Source organism: Notechis scutatus, chromosome 8, assembly GCF_049901735.1.
Source record: "Notechis scutatus isolate UNSWTSFEM ecotype Mainland chromosome 8, rNotScu1.2, whole genome shotgun sequence".
Lineage (NCBI taxonomy): Eukaryota > Metazoa > Chordata > Lepidosauria > Squamata > Elapidae > Notechis > Notechis scutatus.
Window position 1 is genome coordinate 6,295,364 of NC_142016.1, and position 24,406 is coordinate 6,319,769.

At 38.5% G+C, this 24,406-nt stretch overlaps 1 protein-coding gene across 1 annotated transcript in view; it reads left to right on the top strand.

Moving 5' to 3' along the window:
• C8H1orf94 (chromosome 8 C1orf94 homolog) overlaps positions 1–24,078 on the top strand; it is a 46,202-nt gene extending 22,124 nt beyond the window's left edge. Inside the window, exons 3-6 of the mRNA XM_026673648.1 lie at positions 12,600–12,769; positions 15,848–15,922; positions 19,130–19,311; positions 24,000–24,078. Of these exons, the coding sequence (XP_026529433.1) occupies positions 12,600–12,769; positions 15,848–15,922; positions 19,130–19,311; positions 24,000–24,078 (506 nt within the window). The remainder of the gene's footprint in view (positions 1–12,599; positions 12,770–15,847; positions 15,923–19,129; positions 19,312–23,999) is intronic.
• Positions 24,079–24,406: the final 328 nt, after the last annotated feature.

Below are 24,406 nucleotides of genomic sequence, written 5' to 3' on the forward strand. Positions count from 1 at the left end.
TCGAAATGTGATATTTAAGGACAGTTCACAGACAATGGTCTCAGGAAGAGCAAGCTCCTGGGTAACTTGGATGTTTTTTAGATGTAGGGACTTTTTATAGAAGATAACAACGTCACCTCCTGTATGGATTTCATGATCTGATCGGTAAACATGATAGTCTCTTACTGTCCATGTTTGTACCCTCATCTTTACTAACCATCTTTGGGTTACCAACCATCTTTGTACCCTCATCCAATATTTTCTGGCTTTGGGGCATTGCCACCACATATGAAAAAATGTTCCATCCTTCTGTTTGCATTTCCAGCATTCTAATTTTGTATTTGAGTACATTTTTGCCAATCTCACTGGTGCTAAAAGCCATCTATTAAACATTTTATACTGATTTTCTTTATAAGCTGTTGACAATGTTAACTTGTGGTTTTTGGTCCATAATTTTTCCCCATCATCTAATTCTATACTTCGACCTATATTATTTGCCCAAGCTATCATTGGCCCTTTCACTATCTCTTCCTCCAGCTCCACTCCTGGTAAATAATTAAACAATCTTGCTATAAGTTTTTCTTCCTTACCTATCAAAATTTGATCTAATTGTTGTAATTCCTTTTCAAAATGTAAAATCACCAAACCGGTAGTTACACTGGTGAGATCCCCCCTCAGATGAGCTTCGTAATATTCTAAAACATTTAACATCATTCTTGTGTTGTTTTTAATCTATCTGGAAGGTAGAAAACTGTTGTGATCAGGATATATTATTTCATTCAATACTATTTTCAACCTTTCAGCCATTATTGTAGTAAATTTTTTATCATCAGCATTTAACAGTGAGATTGGAATGTAATTTTTAATTTGTTTATGGTCAGTACCTTCTTTTGGTATCAAGGAAATGTATGCTTCAGTCCAAGATTCGGGTAATTTAACTTATTCCAATACTTCATTATACAATTCCAACATCACTGGTTCAAAACATTCATATAAATTCTTATATAATTCTGCAGGAAGTCCATCTGGGCCTAGAGCTTTATTGCTTTTCTGTCTTTGCACTGCTTTTTTCAATTCTGTAGCTGTTATCTCTTTGTTTAACATTTATCTCTGTTCCTCTCCTATTTCCGGTAAGCCATTCTCCCTTAAATATTGTTTGATATTATCCTTATCCACTGTTTCCTCTTTATACAATCCCTCAAAGTAATTCTGAACTATTCTTTTCTTTTCTACCATTTGGTAGTGTAGTTTCCCATTTTCATCTTGTAACTCCTATATTAACCTTTGCTCCCTTTCTATTTTTAATTTGTAAAATAGCCATCTTCCCGGTTTATTTACATATTCAAAAAAGTTCTGTTTTGCCATTTTCAAATTTCTTATCCTTTCTTCCTGGTCTATTACATTTAATTTATGTCTGGCTAAGACCATTTCCCCCTTCACTTTCTCATCTTGTGGTTCTCTTTGTAGTCTAATTTCTAATTTTTTAAATCTCTTCCTGTAATGCATTTTGTTGTTGCCATTTTTCCTTATTTCTTTTCGCTATATATGGTATCGCTATTCATCTTAAGTATGCTTTAGCCGCATCCCATAAGATCTGCAATGATGTTTTTTGATTTGTATTTTCCTTAAAGAATAGTTCCATTTCTTTTTTGATCATATATATATATATATATATATATATATATATATATATATATATATATATATATATATATATATATATATATATATATATATATATATATATATATATAAAATTTGGGAATTCAATGTCTATCTTCTTCTTATTTTTTTCCTCCTTTCCATATTATTTTCAGGGGATTATGGTCTGCCCATATATTCGACATAATTTCTATGGTTTCTACATCATTCCCTATTTCTCCATTCATCCATACCATATCTAGTTGAGACCATGACTTGTGTGGATTCGAATAAAATGTATATTCCTTTTTTTGGGAGTTAGTCTCCTCCACTGATCTGATAAATTTAATTCATGTGTCATATCAAAGAAGGATGTTGGCAATATTTTCCTTTTCTTCTTATTTTTTGTATTACTAATGTAATCTTTTTTTATGTCCACCATTGCATTATAGTCCTCTACTATACATATATTTCTCTGTCCTGTTTCTATATTTTTTTTGTGTAGCTTTCTGTAAAATTCATTCTGATTTTTATTTGGGGCATAAATTGTCACTAATAGCATTGGTTTTTAGCCTATCACTAACTCAATCATCAAAATTCTTCCATTTGTGTTGGCATATATATGCACTGTTTTTATTACTTCCTTAATACTGCTATTCCTCTCTGTTGTTATTCTGCTAATGCTGTGTATAATATTCCTAATTTTGGGTGTTCTAAACATTTGCTATATTGTTCTTTGATATAAACTTCTTGTAAGCACACTATGTCTACTTTTTGTTTTGCCAATTTTGTTAGTATTTGTTTTCTTTTAGTAGGTGAATTTAATCCATTAATATTTATTGATACCAGCCTAATTTCTTCTTCCATTATTCTACTTGTGGATTGGTCTCTGTCTTCTATTAGTTTTTATGTCCCTTTGTACATGTGTTCTTAATCTTCTTCCTTCTTCTTCCCTTTGTTCAGTTTCTTCTTTACTTCCTTCTTCCTGTTCTATTTCTCTTGCCTCCTGTTGCTGGTCCTCCTGGCTTCTAGTTTCCAATTCCTCCTTACTACTACTTTCTTCTTCCACTCCCATGATTTGATCATATCACTCTTGTACCTTACCCAAGTTATCTATCTTAATCCTCCTCTCTTGCCACAATACCAGCATCCCCTCTGGAATTAACCACCTGAAACATTATGTTTCTTTCCATCAATTGCATTGCAAGAAATCCATAGTCTCTTCTCTGTTCTCTTACTTTTTGGGGGATCTGTTTCAGGGTTTGTATCTCCTTGTTCTTGTATATCAGAGGTTCATCTCTCATTACTTTATATATTATATCCCTTACTTTTTTCCTGGCAAATCTGACATGGACTTCTTGTGGCAGTCTGTTATGCCTAGAGTAGTTGGTGTGGATTCTGTAAACTTGGTCCATTTCATGCAGAATTTCTTGTTTGTCTCTCTGTTGTGCTTGTGCTATCAGTTCTGCCAAGATAGGTCTTCCCCTTTATTTTCCATAACATTTTGAAACCTCAGATAGAATACTATGTGATCCATTTCCAAATGAATAATTGATTCTTCTAATTCCTTATTTATTGCCATCATTTTTTTGTCAACTAATTCCAATTTTTTCAGTTTGTTCTGATCTAATTTCCATTGCCTGTTTTTTTATTCGTTTTTCTCAATTGCTTGTTGTATTGTACTATTTTGGTGTCCAATTTATTAAAATCCTATTTCATTTCCACATGGTTCTTTGACATATTTTCCTGCATCCTCATCATAGTTTCTTGAATCACCTGTATTGTTTGTATATTTGATGTTACACTTTGTTTTTCCATGCTCAGCATTCCTTCGATTGATCTTTGGCCTGATGGAGATGAGACTGTCCATGATGGATTGGATGTTGTTTTCTTTCCTGTTTTCAAAGTTGTTGTTGTGGCACTTGTCATATTTCTAAAACTTCTATTTATGTCCACCCACACCACCATCCACTTTGTATTGTACTAAGGTTGATCTATATTTATCTCTTCTCCAATGAGCTGCTCTGAGCATCCACAGCAGTGGGAGGTGCTTAGGCTTAGATTGGATAGGCTGGGCTTGATTGATAGGACACTCTTCCTCCTCTATCTACTCCTCCTTAGCGTCCCCAGTTTTAGCTCAGCCTTTGTGAGGTAGGCAGCTTGGTTGCTTCCTTGGCCAGACTAGAACAAATATCTCTTTTCACTTCAAATCACTCTGCATCTTTCTTTGTTTCCAATGTTTTCTTCTATTTAGTTAATTATCCAAATCTCTTGAATTACTCTATGTATTTAGATACCCAGAGCTTCCCCTTTCAGTATACTTATACGTAGTTACAAATATTTACTTCTCACTCCAACTTCATTAGTAAATTTTAATCAGTATCTTATATATAATATATATTTCTTTTCAAATATAATTATTTAATATCTAGTAACTAATATCTTAATACCTTAAATTAGATTTAACCCAAATTTCAATTGATACCACATAATCAATAATCTCCTTTTATCTATATATTAGTTGTTATTATTTACTTTTGTTAAAGAATAAATTACTTCAAACATTCATCTATTGCATTCCTATAACCAATATAGTCAAATTAATCAATATACATGTACAAATAGGTATAAATATAGGTATAAATATATAGATATATAACTATAGTATATATAGATATAAATCAAATCTAGCAGTTAAAAGGAAGAAGCAGCTGCAAGCTCACATCACTCTGAGAAGCACAGAGCTGAAGACAGAAGCCTGAAGATGATGAATGAGACTTCATCGAAACGTTGCCTAGATACTTCCAATCTTACGCGGGAGAATACCCGAATAACCAAAGATCCACATACAAATACCCCATGAGAACCTCAGAAAACAAATCAAATCTAAATATATACAATTAAAATAAAGTTTGTGTGTTTGTATTAAATATATATCTATATAATTATTCAAGTTTTCTTAATTTTTCTTAATTTTCGTTTAATAAATACATTCACTGTCAAAACCCTCAAGACTGTCTTTCATTGTAGTTTTGCTGTGTCATATAGTCCTCTCTCCTCCTCCTTCAATTCTCAACTCTCTCCACTTTCCCTCTGCTACGTTCCATTCCTTCTGCTTCTCCCGCTCCTCTTGCCATCAGTCTGGATCACTGTTTCCTCCTCTGATCTTCTTCTGTCTGATGTCCGCCCACTCACTTCTCTTTCACCTCTGTGTCATGCCCACCATTTCCTTTTGCTTCTTGTTTCATTGCTCTGGATACCAGGTTTTCTCCCTCTGATCCTCTACCTTCTGATTCCTTCTCCATACATCCACTCATTTCTTCCTAGGTCCCTTCTCTCCATCTTTCAGTCTACTTTATTCTGCTGACTCACTGCTCATTCCACCAGGTTGCTGCTAGTTCCTTCGGGGATTTCCCCCAATTGGAGCTTCCTTCTCTTAACAAATATCTAGGACTCACTCTTATGGAACATCACCACCATTGCATTTCTGGGATTTTCTGATCAAAAACAATGACACAATCTGTTAAATCTATCTTCTCTTCCTCAACATCTGTGGCTTGTCATGGCCTTGGGTCCACCATAACTTGATGACAGGCACTTTCGTTTTGGGTTGGAGAAGTTTCCTTTAGTGGCAGCAGGTGATCACCCTTCACCTCACTGTCCCCCAGGCTTCCCCTCTATTTCTCATGGCTCTCCATGCTTTCTGCCCCCAAAGGATCCCCCAAAGCAAAAAAATCAGGGTCATGGGAAACCATTCTCTTTCCCCTGCTTCACCACGATGTCACCACTGGAAGTTCTGAAGGTCATTTTTGTAATTGCTTCCAGGCCATTTCCATGGCTTTCTACATATGGAAAATTTCACAGCCTAAGAATGATTCCATTTTCAAGTATTCTTTGGGTTCTCAGACCTCATGTTTATTTATTGTTATTTATTTATTTTAGTTTGTCAACCATGTTTGAGAAAACAAATATAAGTATGAACATAACATATAAACATATAAGTATAAGCAGGTATAAGTAGATACATAATAAATGAATATGAATAAATGGGAACAGTAGGACAGGGATGGTAGGCACACTGGTGCACTTATGCACGCCCTCTTACAGAACCCTTAGAAAAGGAGTGAGGTCCACGGTAGTGTTGTGAGTCAGAACAGGTAGACAGTTTAAGGTAAAGTTTGGGGGGGTTGAGGATGTAACAACAAAGCCATGTAGCGAGTTCCAGGCATTGACCACTCTGTTGCTGAAGTCATATTTTCTACAATCAAGTTTGGAGCTGTTTACTTTGAGTTTGTATCAACATGTGTTATTATGGTTGAAGCTGAAGTAGTCATTGACAAATAGGATGTTGTAGCAGACAATTTTGTGTACTAAGCTTAGGTCAGACCATAGGCGGCATAGTTCTAAGTTGTCTATGTCCAATATTTCAAGCCTGGTGGCATAAGGCATCTGTTCTCAGGGCCTTTGCAGATGGCACCGTTTAGTTGGTTAAATATTTAACAAGGGGATCCAATTCTGCTAGCTCTAGGCTGGCTTTATTAGTAGTGCCAGTAGATGTTTTATTCTAGTCTGTTGGAGGTGTTCATAAAAACCTAGCATTAGCTTCCTTACATACTTTTTATATCCAGCAATATTTTCATAGCCAAAAAGATCTTATTGATTGACATGCCTTGACCATACTGTCACAAAAAGCAATACACTTCCAGAGTCTCTTTAACATAGTCTATTGAAAGAAGGTTGAATAAAATTGCAGGGATCTTTGCAACTGGATTTCCCTCACTTAGAATTTAATTCATTTCCCAAGTTCCTTACACTGAAGGACTTTTCATCCTCTTATTTGTGGTTTCTGAGTGAACTACTGATAAGGCTGATAAGATTTAATAGATAATCAGAGTTGGAAGGGACCTTGTAGGTCATCCAGTCCAATCCCCCACCCAAGTGGGAGACCCTACAACATTTCTGACAAATGGCAGTCCAATCTCTTCTTGAAAGTCTCAAGTGATGGCGGTCCCACAATTTCTGAGGGCAAGCTGTTCCATTGGTTGATTGTTCTCACTGTCAGAAAGTTTCTCCTTATTTCCAGGTTAAATCTTTCCTTGTTTAGTTTCCATCCATTATTCCTTGTCTGGCCTACAGGCACTTTAGAAAATAGCTTGACCCCTTCCTCCCTGTGGCAGTCCCTCAAATATTGGAAGACTGCTATCATGTCTCCCCTGGTCCTTCTCTTCACTAGACTAGCCAGACTAGACTTCTTCACTAGACTTCACTAGACTAGGTGTGGGTGTGTCAAATGAGGGCCTTTTGATGGGTCAGGTGTGAGACATCAGAGTCTTGTGATGGTTCTTGTGATTAGGAGGTTACATCAGGTGAGGGTCATTGGGAGGTGAAGTGCTGGTTGTGGGGCACTTGTGTGGATTGGTTGAGGCTGTATGGTTGATTTGAATTCTGAGGCTGGTTGTACACAGTCAGTCCCTATCGCACATGCGCAACATTGTGCACATGCATGACATGCCTGCAGCCTGCTTCTGCCCGCCCACCAGGGCAGCTATTCTGCCTGCCTTTTGCTCTGCTGGGAGAGGTGAGAGAAGCAGCCCAGAGATGATACGAGTCTCTCCACTGATCTGCCTGCTCATAGGTAAGCCTGCAAGTCATGCTAGCCCTCCTCACACTGTCCCCGGGCCTCCCTGAGCCTCCCCTAGCCATCTTCAGGGCTCCCCAGGCCTCCCCCAGCCATATCCAGGGCTCCCCGGGCCTCGCTCAGTCTACCTACCTGCCCCCCCATCCCCAGGCTCAGCTGGCTGGCTTCCCCACTGGCGTGGCCCCATCCCACTAGCAGCGCTGGCTGGGGCCTACCTACCTGCCTCCCCATCCCTGGGCTCTCCCAGCTCTCCCTACCATGTGGCGGTGGCACAACAAGCGGCGGCAGCAGTGCTCTGACCTGTAGGGTGGCAGATGCGCTGCTTCCCGTAAGCAGCACCGTCACTGCAGCGACTCCGCCACCTCTGCCTGCTTCTCCCAGGGCAAAACAAAAGGAAGCAGGCAGAGATGGAGATGGTGCTCCTTAAGGGAGGCAGCCAGGTCCGCCGCTGCCATCGCATGTGGAGGTGCTGTGAGAGAACCGGGGCAAAAGGGTGCTCAAAGCCCCACTTCAGCAGTGGCCGCCACCGCCCCCCCTTTCTTCCTTTTCCCACCCCAAAGTGCTTTCCATTCACCCCATTCCTTTGCTGTGCTTTTTCACCACCACCCCCATTGCTCACCTTTCTCTCCTGTTGCTCTCCTTCCCCCCCACTGCTCCCCTTTTGCCTTTTGCTGCCACTGCCAAAGCTCCCCATCACTGGCGCAGTTCCAGGACATGCTGCCTTCACTGCTTGCCTTCCCTGCAAGAGCCTCAATGGTAGCCCTCTCTGTGATATCTTTCTCTCTAGCTTATTTTGCAAAATCCATAGGCAACAATAGCAGGATAAATCATCCCTTTTGCCCCTGGAGTTCTTTAATGCAGTGGTCACCAACCACGAGAACATTTTAGTGGTCCACAGAGAAATGTCACCCTCAGAGCACTCCCCAAAGCAATTAATCCAGGCTGCACAGGAACACACGGCCGCGCCGCCCACATGGCCTGCAGGAACCCTCCCCGCCCACTCACTCCTTACCCGGCAAACTTGCCTGCTCTTTACTTGACCATCAGCTGTTCCAGGAGATTTAGATTAGCTACAAAGCAAGAAATCCTTGGATTTCTTGCTTTCTAGCTAATCTTTAGATCTTCGGCTCTGCTTTTAAGCATAGCCCAACCTTCCTTAGGACTGAAGCAGTGCAGACTCAGGTAGGCGATGGCAGAAACACAGATCTCTTGAGTGAATATGTGATTCTGTGAGCAACTCAATCTGCCTGCCTGCTTTGCCTGATTTTGAGTAAAAGTTGCTCTTTTTTAATAAAAAAATTCAATATTTACATACATGGTGTGTTGTGAGCTAATTTTGTGAGTTTGCTTGCTAGCAAATTTTATGTGACAGACTCAGGTAGGTGATGGCAGAAACACAGATCTCTTGAGTTAATCTGTGGTTCTGCGAGCAATTCAATCTGCCTGCCTGTTTTGCCTGATTTTAAAAGTCGCTTTTTTAATAAAAAAAATTCAATATTTATATGAATATTTCTAATATTTACATACAAGCCATGCTCAGCCAGTCACATGACCACCAAACCACACCCACAAATTAGGCCATGCCCACAGAGCCGGTTGTTAAGAAATTTGAATCCCACCCCTGCCCTGGCTGGCCCTGCCTCTCTCCTCCCGCTCCACCCAGTCAGTCCTTATCACGCATGTGCAACGTTGCGTATACGTCTGACATCGCTGACTGCATCCTCCCTCGTCCAATTACTCCTTAAGGTATTTCTTTTTTTCCCCTCCCAATGACCAGCTGTTCCTATGAGCAGCTGTGCTGGGATTCCCCTAGCTTACTTACTGCTTCACCCAGGAGGCTTCCCTGAGGTCCAGGAAGGCCAAAAAATGGAGGGGCGGGGGGGACTGCAACCCCCTCCATTTTTTCCTTTGGATTAAGGCTTCTTCTGTCTCTTTATTATAGCCAGTAACTTTTTGATCCATATGTTCTAATTTTTCCTCAGCTTGGTCAGATCGTTGTTCTATTATTCTATTCCTTTCTTCATTTTTTTTATTGATTCCTGAATCGATCCCATTTTTTTTCATCCAGATTCCTAATTTCAGCCTTAATTTCCCCTATTTCAATCTTCAGTTCAGTTTTCTTTTTCTTTTTTTTTTTAGAAAAAACTTTATTAATTTTACCTTTAAAAAAACAACACAACTACAAAGTATGTACAACAAAAAGACAAACAGGCCTTAGCATAGGCCAAGAGGGAAAGAGAGGAAGGGCTGAGAGAGGTAAGAGGGAAGAGCAAGGGAAGGGGAGGGTAGAATAGGGAAAACAATTAAAATAAAACCATATTTTTTGTGACTGTCTGTAAGATCCTTTCTTCTTCAAAAATATCGTCGGCGGTGCTTTTCTTTATCTCTGCTTCGGAAGCCCTCGGCCTTAATTTTTCCTAGAAGTGATCTATCTTTGGTTTAGCCAATTATACCAAGGATTCCAATTGTTATAATAGGTTGAGGATTCTTTATTTTTTAATGCTTGGGTTAGTTTGTCCATTTCAGCGCATTGTAAAATTTTCTGGATAACCATATGTTCAGTGGGGATGAATGGTAATTTCCACCACTGGGCGAATGCCAGTCTGGCTGCGGTTAAGATATGAATTGTAATATACTTCGATTTTTTGGATATTTGTTTATCAAAAATTCCTAGAAGGAAGGACTCTGGTTTGTACTCAATTTGTTCCTTGGTTATCTCCTCTAGCCAGCGCCTAATTTTTTGCCAATACTTCTGGGTTTCCTTGCATGACCACCACATATGGAAGAAGGTACCTTCTATATTTTGACATTTCCAACATTTGGTGCTCGTGTTGGGGTGCATCTTCGCCAATCTCGAAGGAGGCAGGTGCTACCTATAAAACATTTTATATGAGTTTTTTTTATAAGCTGCTGATTTCGTGATCTTAATGTTCCTGTTCCAGATCCTTTCCCATTCTGCTAGGGTAATGCTCCGTCCCACGTTTCTGCTCCACGCAATCATATTTCCTTTGACAATTTCTTGTTCTAGTTCTGTTTCTAATAAATGTTTGTAAAATTTAGATATATTTTTTTTACTCGGTCCTAATAGAATTTTGTCTAAAGTCTGTAATTTATTGTAGATTCCAAATTCCTTAATGTCTTGTTTGTATCTACTATGAATTTGAAGGTACACCCACTGATCAATTATAAATCCTCGCTCTTGTAATTCTTGTCGTGTTTTCAGTTTTCCTTGTGGGTCTAATACATTTTCTTCAGTTCAGTTTTCATATCGGCTCTACTTTCGATATGACTCTTTGACATTGACTCTTGCAGCATCAACATCTTTCCTTGTATTGCTAATAGGGAGGCTTGTACTGACTGGGCACTAGGCATAGTACTCGGTTTCTCAGGTGCCAACATCCCTTCAATCGTACGTTGGGTAGATGGTGCAGGACTAGATAATGCCACCGTTGGTACTGGTTTTTTTCCGGTCTTAGTGGTATGGTCATATCTCTTAGTGATGCTGGTCATATCTCTAATGATCTTTTATTGCTCATCTACAATTCTACATATATTATCCCAGATTACCATCAACTATGTAAATGGTTAAGAGCTTCTAAATATTTTGAATTAATTAATTGAAAATTTCTTTTATTATTAAACTAGTTAAATTTATTTTCTATCACTACTAAAATTAATAATTATTATCAATTAATCAGGTAGTTAATCAATTAATATTTCCAAAAACAGAAGAATCACTTTTCAATTGTCAAATTTAAAATTGTCATTGAATTATCAATAAATTATCAATACATTATTAACCTATCACTAATAGTTACTAAATTATTACACAGTATTAATCCCTACAATCAAATATATCTTATCACCAAAATCGCAGGTAGGTGTTTATATTTATATTTCTCTATTAATCTATAGATCTATTTGACAAAATATTTTAATTTCAATATGCAATTTATCAATCCTAGTTTTTTAACAGACAACAGAAGAAAGATATGCAATAAAATTTATGTCCAGGTCCATTCATTGGGAGCGGAATTCTTCCACTTTGGACTTCAGGCTCTCTTCCTTGTCGGTTCAGGATCGCAATTTCCCAAATTAACTCTGAGAGTTTCTCCTCACTTTGCTGATCCCTCTGAGACCAAGCGCTACCAGAAGCGAAAAACTCAGTGCAGGAGAACAGATCAAGATTCTCCTGCACCACCATGATGTGACATCCCAGGCTCTATTTTTTTCTTCCTGAACCCTGGGGAGCCTTCTGGAAGCAAAAATGCCCCCCCAGGAGGCTTCCCTGAGGCCCAGAAGGCCCCAAAATGGAGTGCAGGGGGGGTGCATTACCATCCCCCATGCTCCATTTTTTCCCTTCCTGAGTCCCAGGGAAGCTCAGGCTTTCCTGAAGTGCAGAAGGGGGGTGAGAAGAAGAAGGAGGAGGAGGAGGAGGAGGAGGAAGACGAGAAGGAGAAGGAGAAGGAGGAGGAGGAGGAGGAGGAGGAGGAGGAGGAGGAGGAGGAGGAGGAGGAGAAGAAGAAGAAGAAGAAGAAGAAGAAGAAGAAGAAGAAGAAGAAGAAGAAGAAGAAGCCATGCCCACCCAATCACATGACCACACCCACCTAGCCATGCCCACCTAGCCACACCCACAGAACCAGTTGTTACAAATTTTGAATCCCACCCCTGGAGGGCATCATAGTAGTAGTAGTATTACACAATGAATTAGGACTGGTTCATGCAAATTGAGGGTTTACGGTTTTAGTTTGATAGCATTTGGAGCCAGATCAAAGGAAGTGAGTCTGGTAAAAAAGATGAAGTTCACACCCACTCCAGGAAAGAAAGCTACATATCCAGAACTAATTGACCATGACACTTCAGTAACACTGAAGCCTCCCAGAGATAGATCAAGATACTGGCTTCTTTTCATTTGGGCACAATGATCCTGTTGGCATTTTAATGGGAACCAGAAGTAGAGGGTGTGCTCTGTGCTTTTGTTTTGCCTTATGTTCCACAGTTTGCATGCATGTAGCAACTGGTCTTCTGTTGGGCTGTTTGAGCATTGCAGTGATTAGACCTGGAGTTTGCTTTGGGAAGGATGGAGGGACAGTTCAAGACTTCAGGAATCATGCAGAATGGAGGAAAGAACATAGTTTGCAAGTCTAATCTCCTAATCTCCTGGAGTAAATTCCATTGTATCTCAAAGGAGCTTTCTCCTCAGGAGAGCAATATAAGATGAAAACAGTTGTTACCTAATTTTCATAATATATCTGCATTGAAAATATAATATTGTACACAATTTAGGGGGGGAAAAGAATTTGGCATTCCAGGATATGTTTCTGTCTTCTATCTTTCATAGCAACTTCAACAGCTATCGATAAGAACAACCTTAAATACAGCGGGAATGTGTTTACCCCACGATTTCCAACAACTTCAACTACTACCTCATTGAAGCAACCAATGTGGCTGAGTTTGAACTACCCTCCACCTCCTGTTTTTCCCAACCATTCAAGTTTCCCTCAGTATCAGGTAATAGTTGCACATATGCTTATTGTGGAGTAGAGTTATTTCTAAGGTATCAATAATTCTGTCTCTACTGAGCTGGAAGGAAGGAAAGTAGAAGAAGATACAACATTATTGTCATTCTAGAAGCACAAGGAAATTATGGATTTTTTCAGTAGCAAGATAAGCCATACGTAAACTTTTCTCTAAAAAAGCTTGTCCCTTGAAGCATGCTTGGCCCTAACATTCCTAGCCTTCCTGAAAGCATGGAAGACCAATGGGGATGAATTGTATAAAACAGGGCAATCTTCTCTAATTCTATCATTATAGTCATTTATTTTGATTAATGTTCTTGATTCACTTTATTTTGATTTTGTGTCCTGCTTTTATTATGTACATTTCATGAGTTGCCTAGAATCCAGTTGGTTTTGGATAGTCAGATAAATTTCATTCATAAATAAATAAATAAATTGGAAATATAGATAACTGGCAAGATGTCATGAAACTGCAAATAACGTAGGGTTGGATCTGTGGGATTAGCAATAACAATAGCACTCAGACTTATATACTACTTCACAGTGCTTTACAGACCGCTCTAAGTGGTTTGCAGTCAGCATATTGCCCCCAACAATCTGGGTCCTCATTTTATTGACCTCAGAAGAATGGAAGGCTGATCAACCTTGAGGTAAGAATCCAACTGCTGGCAGATGACAGTCAGCATAAGTAGATTGCCTGATATTTCAGGACTGGACAGACTCTGGTTTATGATATTTTGATATCAGTTTTGTTTAATGGCTTACTGTGAGAGATGGTGCCTATGGAGGGGAAGGCAGTGTGATGGACAACAATGAAACAATAGTTTCCCAGGAAGGAAGAAACACATTTCAAGGAGGTAGGCAAGACAAGATGTAGCACAGCTTGGACATGGAGCCGAGGCAGAGCAAGAAAGAATAGCTACTCACAGGGTATATCCACTAGGGAGAGGGTAGCATAAGTTTAATTTGGCAAAATTCTGGTTTTTTGATGTGAGCAAATAAAGAACAGAACTTTGATGGCATTGTTTCATGCCATTCTTGGGTGGTACTTACAGATGATGATGATGATGATGATGATGATGATGATGATGATGATGATGATGATGTCATCAGACCTCATGTGCTGCCTGGTGCAAGAAAGTAGCTTAATTTAGCTGCAATCTAAAACCTTTGTTCAGTGACATACAATAGGAAGCAAACCTTCACCAAAAGAAGGTTGTATGATTTCTTACATATTTTCAATAGATTACTTTGCATTGTTACAGTAACATCTATACTCATGATATTAATTGCAATTATTATGGATACAATCTTCTGCTTCTGATAGACCAGGCCAGGGATTAAATAACTAGTTAATTACTATTCTTTTATAAAATTTTACTGAGGATGGACAAATTTAAATCTGGCTCCCACTTCAGTCTCCCAATTGCATCTGGCTGCTCCAAATATTAAAGAGCTGCAACTCTAAAAAGACTTCCCAAGGAAGAATATTGAAGATGGACACAAGACAGGGTGATGAAAATTGAAGTTATTGGGAATCTAAAGCAATCCCATTTTTCTGCCATGCCATCAGACTTGGAAATAGTCAAGCACCCCTGCAAATTTCCCAGAAATTGTCTTCCTTATGCACTTGCTTGGCCACTGTTAGAAGAGACTACCAGATAGGCCAGGTATCTTATCCAGTAGAGTACCACTTGTGTTAAGGATGAGGGACGTTCCAGGACCATTGTGGAGAAACCTCCTGGCTTCAGCATCCCCTGCCTGCATTGGCCAGGAATAGGACACTACCAACAGTTTCTTTTGGGAAGAACACTGCCAATAGGTCAAATACAATTGGAGAAGGCAAAGGGTCCTGAAGGTACCAAGGTATTAGATTATGTATTATTTTATAGGTTAAAGCCAACATCTGGCCAACTGCGTTTGGTATCAAAAGTTAGATAGGTTCAAGTATCCTCCAGGAAATTCCAAGAAATCAAAACAACACAGTGGAAGAAAGCAATAATAAATCACTTTTATGTTGTCTAAAAATCTGCTTATCTAGTCTGTGAAGGGACAAGGAGTCAAGTCAACATGGGGATATTTTGACTTGCACCTTACCATGGGAAATGACCTCCTTAATGAAGAGGACAGAGTGACACACAGAATATTTCTGTTTTGTTTTGCTGTTATAAATCTACTTCTTGCAGGGATTTCACAGGCTCAATACTCAGATGCCATAGGGTCTGCTCCCATTATAGAATTCTTTTTGTACACAAATCAAGTTTTAATTCATTGGCCAGAGCAATATTTAATTGCTACCACAGCAGATTCCTGACAGTGAGTTCATCTTTGGAGGTTGTTACTTTACTTTTGTAGGGCATGAAGACAAAATGATTAAAGATGTCCTTTCTTTCTTACAATGTAACTCTTTTTATACTAAGTCATATTATTTTATTCTTCATTACAGATAGTACCATAGTTCTTACTTCTATGAGTAAATTTGTTATATGGCTGTCTGTAAATTGTTTTTGTTACCATAGTTGTGGTTGCCTGTATTTTAAATTCATGTCAAAATGAAAGAAAATCCCATAGATTTGTAAAGCCCTGTAGTGAAAAATCCCCCCTCCCTTTCTAGGTATTATTTTAATAAAAATCTCTCACATTGTCAGCAACGGGAAGGAAATTATTTATAACAGCTCAAGGGCTTGTCTAAATTCCCCCAGACTGAAGATGAGGCTGAGGGTTAGAATTGTTTATGATGCCCCATTGAACTTATGTTCTGCCTCTTTTTCCCTTGACTCATTTTCCAATAGTTGGAAAACTAATTTTAGAGAAAGGGGGGAAGGGGGATTTTCAGTTTCAGATTTGCTCTTTGAGGTTGAACTCTATGAGTTTGGAGGGGGGATTCTAAACGATTCTACAGTTCCTAGGATGGCAGTTTAAATTATTTTTGGTACGATTGGATTGGTTTGTTCTAATCCTTGAAGAATCATCTTAATATTTCTTCTTTGTTTATTATATTGCATTTTGGTTAGGAATTTCAGAACATTACACAATATAAATTGGTTTTTCTCTTATTCATTTGGAACAGAGTTTGTATCAGCAAAGAGCACGGATCCCGTACCAGCAAACTTTACATCCTCAACTGGGGTGCTATTCCAGACAGGTACAGTGGAAGTTCTGTAAGTCACCTGTAGCATAAATTTGGGGGGGGGGGGTACTAAATCTGTGTCTTTGAGTCATTCCATCTCACTCAGCCTCAGTCTTTTAATTGAAGAGGGACATTGGCAGTAAATCCCTAAGAGAGATAAGAAGGCATTCTCTAGTAACAGTCTTAATCAGGGATTGCAATTTCCTTTTTTTCCAAAAGGGAAAATAGGAACCCTTGCTACAATCAATGCTCACCCTGTACTTGGAATATGCCTTGTTAGAATACCACCCAGCGCTCCTGTGATGCATACAGCATCTTGGGACAATCAATTTTAAGCAGTGAGTTATTATATACTATAAATGAGAACCACTTAGAAAATATTACAACACAGCTCTTTTACTTCTGCCCCTTCCCCAAAATCTGCAATATTTCACTGTTCCATTTAGCTATTTCAGGCTAAAATATATTACCCATAAATAAAATGTATTTCCCAATCATTTTTGTTTGTTTTATTTGAATTCAACTGATAAGTTGAATTGCTTACAACATCTTCTAGATCTTCTGAAGCTTTTAATAATATATTTTAGAAATCTGTGCTATTTCTGCATGCTTACGGATTCTTTGATTAAATAAAAAGAAAGTGCTACTTTCCTAAGAGAGTCAGGTGTGAGATAAGCAGGATTAGACCTGTTTAATATTTTGATGGGTGATCACTGAAAATCCCAAAGTTATACAGGGTACTAGACTGGGAAATCTGAAAACAAACATTATAACGCCAATCTACTCCCCTAGTGCTGTTATGAAAAATACACGGATGGATGGATGAATACAATAGTCACCAATTTGATCTGACCTTTTCCCCTGCCAAAAGGAATGTCTTTTTCAGGTTTTGAATCTGTAGATAGATGGCCTTTCATAAAATGCTCCATGTAATCAACCCCAAGCCATGAATTTAGAGCTTCTCAAGAAAAATAGGAATAAAATAAATAATTACATTAAGTAAACTGTAACTTTAAAGGCAAAGGATTGTGTCACTTTTACCATTCCTAAAAAAGCTAACAACTTTGTCTTAGATCTCCCAAATATGAGGGGGATAATATATGAGCTGTTTGGAAATATGTATTATTTTTCATAATCAAAAAAGATGAGTTGCATATTTCTTGATTAATATGTGCAGAAATTGTACTATGGTTTAATTTTTAGTTCATTTTTTTTAAATGTTTCCATCCACATATTCTTGATAGATTTTCTAAGTACTAACCTGAGTAAAGGCTTGTGGCAATAGTGAAATAAGTGCTACGTTATATTTCTCCCTGGATTTGAGAATTCTAAATAATTTAGCATTTATTATGGCCACCTACCTCTGGGCAGCTTTTTCCTGAAATAGAAATAAAATGTTCAACCTCAATAATTCACAAATAGATCTTGGGTAATCTGTATATTCCCCACCCCCAACCCAAAATTCTTTTAATTTGATGAGAGAAATTTTGATTTATAAATGACTTTTAAAGGCAAAACAATTGAAGTTGGGAAATGTAGGCAGCCGGAGAGGCTTCTGAAAGATGGAGAGACAAAGAACCACCATACCTCCTCCTAGTTCTCTCTAAAAGGTACCTGATATTAAAGCTGTAAAACAGAAACATCTTCATAGGGGAGGAAAACTGAAGAACGAGGCAGCTTTCAACACAGTGTCCATATAAAGCTGCAACTTTCATTAAATTGCAAATGGCAAAGCCACAGTTTCATACAGCCTCTCCCTCTCTCTCCCTCTCAAAAAGAGAAAAGATTGATGGAGAAGAATAATGCAAAGAAGGCAACATGTATTTGAACAAGATGTAGACTGGTTTGTGTACCGTGTTTCTCATATAATAAGGCCGGGTCTTTTTTTTTTTTGAGCCCGAAAAATGGCTAGGCCGTCTTTTCAGGGGTGACTTAATTCCCCCCCTTGCATCTTTGGATGGGCGGGTGGCGACGGCTTGGATGTTGACCTCGGCGTTGGTGGGGCACTTCGTATTGGGGTCAACGCAGGCAGCACCATATCCGGGTGTGCAACAAAAGTACTTCCTAACGGCAAGCCCCCACCATTCCCCCCATTTCGCATGTTTTAATATAGGTCTTAATTTGGGGGAAGGGCTTAATTTCATTTCATCCCTATAAAACATGCTGGGACTTCCTATTGGGGAGGCCGTATTGTTGGAGAAACAGGGTATCTTCAGTTGATGTACCTGAATCTTTCTATTTCTCTCTTATGGCTGAAAATTGGGAAGTTCCTTTCCAGGCTTAAATCTATTTTCTTCATGTATTCAGTGGTAAAAGGAGCATAAACTCTCCCAGAAAACATTTTATTTTATATTCTTTTCACTTGAGAATATATCTTCCCAAAGAGCCTTGAGGACAAAGGGGAAAGAGAAGGGTGTGGACATTCAAATTCAAGTCTCTATTTGATGTGGAGATAGCTGGGTCACTTTAGAGATACCCTTAGCCCATCCTACATTTCAAGGTTGTTATGATGGGGATGAAATGTATGCTTCCCATACCATGAAATGTACAGTTAGGATGTAAAGGATATCCCTGCCTGTTTCACAAAGTTGCATAGGGTTGGCATCCTCCAGGTTCCCTGTTTGAAATAATGCCACCTAATGAGACTTGGAGGGTGAGTGACTTCTCTCTCCTGCCCACCTACAGTTTGAAAGCCCGCACATGCAAGTAGATAAATAGGTACCATTTCAGTGGGAAAATGCCAAGGGCATGAAAGGAACCTCCTCAGTTGTCTCTTGGGCAACAGTGATGTCACTGGCTAATCCTTTCAACCCGGAAGTGCCATGGTAGATGTTCCAACAAAAACGTAGTAATAAGGTAGCAATGATTTCTTTGTGACTATACATTCCCTCTGGAATGAGTTTCCCCATCTTCAAGGTTTGGATGAATTCACCCTGTTGGCCTTTCCCAGAATGGCCAGTGATCTGTGCTGTGTCTGCCAGTTTTCACCCCCAGTTTCACTTGCATGTTGATTATGTTTTGGAAGTTGTTGAGGTTTATTTTTTTTACCCCTTGGAGGGGTTTATTTTATTTGTTTTTCTTTAGGGTAATATTTTAGAGTCATATATTATGAGAGGGATGATTAAATAAATAGATGGGTGGATGCTGGGCCAGATCAAATGGGAATATTTCTACATTCTTAGACACAGCCATTACAGCCTACTTTTTCTTCCTGTTCTACAGGTAACTCCTTACAACCCACAACAAATCTTTCGCTCACCTTACACTCCTGTCCTCAGCTACATCCCTTTGGTTCAACCTGGTTATTCTTACCAGCAAAGGAATCCAACCAAAGCTTCTAGTAGTGTTCGTGATCCAGCAATGGCAGGGGATGGGCCTCAGTATCCATTTTCTGCTTCTTATGGGTAAGCAGCCTATCACACTTCCTCCTTTAATGTATTTGTGTGCATATGTGTGATAAGAGAGTGTCCCTGATTATCAATTTTTCTGCTATTACCACTAAACCCCTTTTGACAGTTTACAAACCTTTTTAACCAAAAAGGGGAAACCTAACTTTGTGGAACATAGGAAAAATCGACACCTGATTAACATAGTAACCAAAAAAATCCAGATTTTTATAACATAGATAACTCAAAATGGGATTTAAAATAGACCTACCTATTTCTAAACATTATCTATACTCCATCAATTGTAGCCTTTTTGGGTCCTAAAATTATTCTTAAACCTGTTGCCTGGTGTGATATGTGATATAATTTCCTAGCTAGTATGTTGAGCATTCCTCTGGACTGGCTGGGGGATTCTGGCAACTGGAGTCCACACATCTGAAATTTTCCAAGGATGAAAAAGATCATTGCTTTCCACCAGCATTTCCTAATTCCCTTTCTCCAGCTGTTTCTTCTGATTGGAATATAATCCAGTAAGATGTTCCCAATGTGGCCAATCTTTGACTGGCAGTTCCCCCAACCAATCATTACCCAGCTTTTGTAGTATTCGTATGAATATGTCAGTGTCATTTTGAACAGCATAGGGATTACCTTTCACTCAAATTTGAAATTTGTTCAGTTGGGATGGAGAATAGATTCTGAAATTGGAAGAAGGGTTGGAAATATATGGGAAAGCAAGCAAGGTTCAGGATTTCTTCCTCATCAATAAAAGATTTTGGGAGATCACAAAGCAGGGTTTATAAAGGACAAGGAGGAGTTCATCTATGGATTTTTTCAAGGACACTATAGAAGCAATGGAGTTCTTTCGGTTGTTGCCTCTATCCTTTTCCTTTCAGATAAATTTGCAGGTATGAAATAATAAGAACTGCAATAATAGTGTTGATGAGTTGGCAATTTTTAAAAATGAGAAGCAAAGGAAGCCACTTTGGTTGCATTGCAAATCTCCTTTCTTTTTCCTTAAAAAGCACTCCAAGTAAGAGAAAATGATAAATGGGAAAGTACAGTGGAAAAAGAATAGGAAAAAAGATCAGAGGGGAAAAAAGTGTGTATGTGGGGCGGGGGTGGAATGACCCTGATTTGGCTTCCTATTTCATGCAGACAATGGCTTGCCCTCTCTATAAGGGGTCCAAGGTCATGTTGGCAATTGATCTAACTAAACAGGGCAAAGAAGAGGTGGGTGCAGATCCCACAGAAATTGCCTGCTCTTAAACTCATAATATTGAAGAAGCAACCCTTACCATTATACACAACCCAAAAATGTGAGAAATAGATGTGGCTCTGTATCCTATTTATCATTCCAAAACAGCCTTTTAAAAAACTCTGGAAGGGCTATTGGCTTTACTTTGTTTTTCCATCAATGCGAGCCATGGCTAGTGAAGTTTCATTTTTTGGACAATTGGAAAATGTGCAGTCATTTATATTTTACTTGACTCCAGTTGCTGAATTCTTAAAGCTTTTACATCTTTCACCAATAGTTTTTCTCCTATTCCAGCATAATTCCCTATCCAGGAATACTAAGTGGTTTTATTTTATTTTCTTAAGTCTCTCAGTCACTTTCCATTCCTTCTGCTCTTTTCACGAACCTTGATTTGCCTTCTAAAACATGACTCCCCCCCACATTCTGATCCAAAACCTGATCTACTTCTCCTAGTAAACCATAATAAGATATTCTTTTTTAAAAACGTGATATTTAGATTCAACTGTTATTTCTCATCACAATAGATATATAAGGCCACTGTGGTTTCTTCAACACAGCTTTAAAACTGCTGATACTAACAATATTATTAGTACCAACAGAGACATTTATTATTACAGTGTCCTCAAGATAGGACTGTAATAGAACCTGCCTATTATCATTGCATATTGTGACAGTTGTTAAGTGAACACCCCAGAGGTGGGATTCAGCAGGTTCTGACCAGTTCTGGAGAACCGGTAGTGGAAATTTTGAGTAGTTCGGAGAACCAGCAAATCCCACCTCTGACTGGAGATTTTACAGTATCCTTCCCCTGCCATGCCCACCAAGCCATGCCCACAGAACCGGTAGTAAAAAAAAACAATTGAATCCCACCACTGGAACCCCCCCCTCCATTCCTGCTTTTCTCAATGAATTGTTAAACCAATGTGTGAGCTGTTAACGGGGGACATTGGAAGCTGAGGTGCAGGATTGCCTGTCCTGGTTCTCCCAAAGCCTCCTTCACCCCCTGAGATGCCCCATGCTCTGGTTGCATTTTAGTATTTTTTTTTTTAAGTATTTATTTGATTTGTCAATCGCTTACAAGATACAGGTATAAGAATAAACATAGTTTTGAATACATGAGATAGATACTTATAAGAAAAATAAAAAGAAACAATAGGATAGGGATGGTAGGCACGATTGGTGCGCTTATGCATGCCCTCTACAGGCCTCTTAGGAAGGGGGTGAGGTCAATAGCAGACAGTCTAAGGTTAAAGTTTTTGGGGTTTGGGGAAAAAACCACAGAGTCAAGTAAAGTATTCCAAACATTGACCATTCTGTTGCTGAAGTCGTATTTTCTGCAGTCAAGTTTGGTGCAGTTAACCTTGAGTTTGTATCTATTGTGTGCTCTTATGTTGTTATGGTTGAAGCTGAAGTATTCATTGACAGATAGGACATTGCAATGTATGATTTTATATACTATATTTAGATCGGACTGGAGGCGGCATAGTTCTGGGTATTCTAGGTCTAGAGTTTCAAGTCTGGTGGCATAAGGTATTCTGCAATTAGTAGCGGAGTGGAGAACTCTTCTTGTGAAATATTTCTGGACTTTTACAATTGTGTTAATATCAGATACATGAAATGGGTTCCAGACTGATGAGCTGTATTCAAGTATAGGTCTAGCAAATGTTTTGTATGCTCTAGTTAGTAGTGTGATATTACCAGAGAAGAAGTTACATAGGATTAGATTAACAACTCTTAATGCCTTTTTGGCTGTGTAGTTACAGTGTGCTCTAGCACTTAGATCATTAGAGTTGAGTACTCCAAGGTCCTTGACAAAGTTTGGATCATCAACAAGGTCTTGACTATTTAGCTTGTATTTTATTTTCTGATTTTTTCTGCCAATATGTAAGGCAGAGCATTTATTTGTTGAGGTTTGATGTTGCCATTTGTTTGACCATTCTGATACATAGTCAAGGTCTTTTTGGAGGGTAGTAGTAATGTCTGTGGTGTTGAATAGCTTTACATCACCAGCGAAGAGAACGCAGTTGCTCTTAATATGATCACAGAGGTCATTTATGTAGAGTATGAAGAGAGTTGGTCCTAAAACACTGCCTTGGGGCACCCTACTGTTGACAGGTACAGAATTTGATAGGACACTCCCAATTTTGACCATTTGTTGTCTGTTTTACAGGAATGCTACTATCCAATTATGTAGGTGTCCAGAGATACCATAAGATTTTAGTTTTAGTAGTAGTTTGTCGTGTACCACTGAATCAAAGGCTTTACAGAAGTCAATGTGATTGCGTCTATTGTTTTGCCCTGATCGAGTTGTGTAGTCCATATGTTTTTGCAGTGTAAGAGTTGCAGATTACAGGATAATTTTTTTCTGAAACCAAATTGTTTATTAGAGAGTAGGTTGTTTGTCTCTAAGTGGAGGATAATGGATTGATTAATAATTGATTCCATGACTTCAGAGGTGATGCAGCATAAAGAGATTGATCTGTAATTTTCAACTAGGTTGGGGTCTCCCTTTTTGAAGATGGGGATGACTGTGGCTTGTGACCATAGTTTTGGCAAGGAGCTGGTCCTGAAAGCTGCCCCTTGAGTCTCCACAGTCCTTTCTCCATTTTTACCAGGTCCTCCCACTCCATCAGGCCAAACATCCTCCTCCTTATTGACTATTTGAAGAGCTCTAAGGCAGTGGTCTTCAAACTTGACAGTTTTAAGAGTTGTGAACATGAACTCCCAGAATTCCTCCTCCAGTCATGTTAGCTCATGAATTCTGGGAGTTGAAGTCCACAAGTCTTAAACTTGCCAAGTTTGAAGACCCTTGCTCTAGGGCCTTCCAAAGTGTTGGAATGAATTGCTTTTTTGCATGGCCAAATGGTGTAATTCCAGAACAGCCACCATTTTGTTCCACCAACAAAATGGAGGCTGTGTTCATGTCATCAATGTGTGTGGATCGAGTACAAAGTGCTCCTTTTCATTATTTTAGTGAGGTCTGCATAGCATTGCAGAAGCTGCTGAACATTGCAGAAAGCTTCTGCAGTATTATGCACACTTTGATAACACAGTGTAACAGTTTCAGTGGGTTGGGATTGGAAGAGTCCAGAGCATTCCTGTAGCTGGTCATAAGGAGGTGTTGCAGCCATCATAACTTTGAAACAGGGTTATATGTAGCTTTTGTAGGATCTGTCAGTTGTTAAATGATAGAACATACCTCAAGGACTACCTGTATTTTTTATTTATTAGTAATAATTTTCATTTAATAATATATTAAGGTGTATAATAATTTACTATTTCATTTTTACATTATTTATCAATATTTATGTACTACTATGTAATAAAAATGCTATTAGTATTAAAGGAGATTATTCAATTAAGATTCATAATGGGGTTTGTGTATACACTAAGAATAATTCTGCTAATTATTCAATAAAATATTATTTAAAATGCATCCTTTTATCCTCAGGTTCACATCTACTACAGCTGCTCCTGTAAGGACAAATCCTTATTTCTCTTCTAATGGAGGTGGTGGCAACAGTTATTAGAATATTTAACATTTTATTTTATTAGTTTTGTTATTTTGTTCGAAATATGGACACTTTACAAATATTTTTAAAATTCTTATAATTGGACCTTTTGCACCAAAGTTAAGGAATTCAGATCCAAATCACATGTGTAATTTTAGGGGTAAAAGATAGGCACCCATCCAAAAGAGTAACATTTTATTTAACAAGAATGGATAAACATTTCAGCACTTTTTAAAAGAAGTATTTTTTTTAAGACAAGATATTTTTAAAGTTTTTAAAATGACAAATATCTTTCCTACTTATAAGTTGAAATTTTATGTAATAAAAGTGGCTGATTAAAAAACTA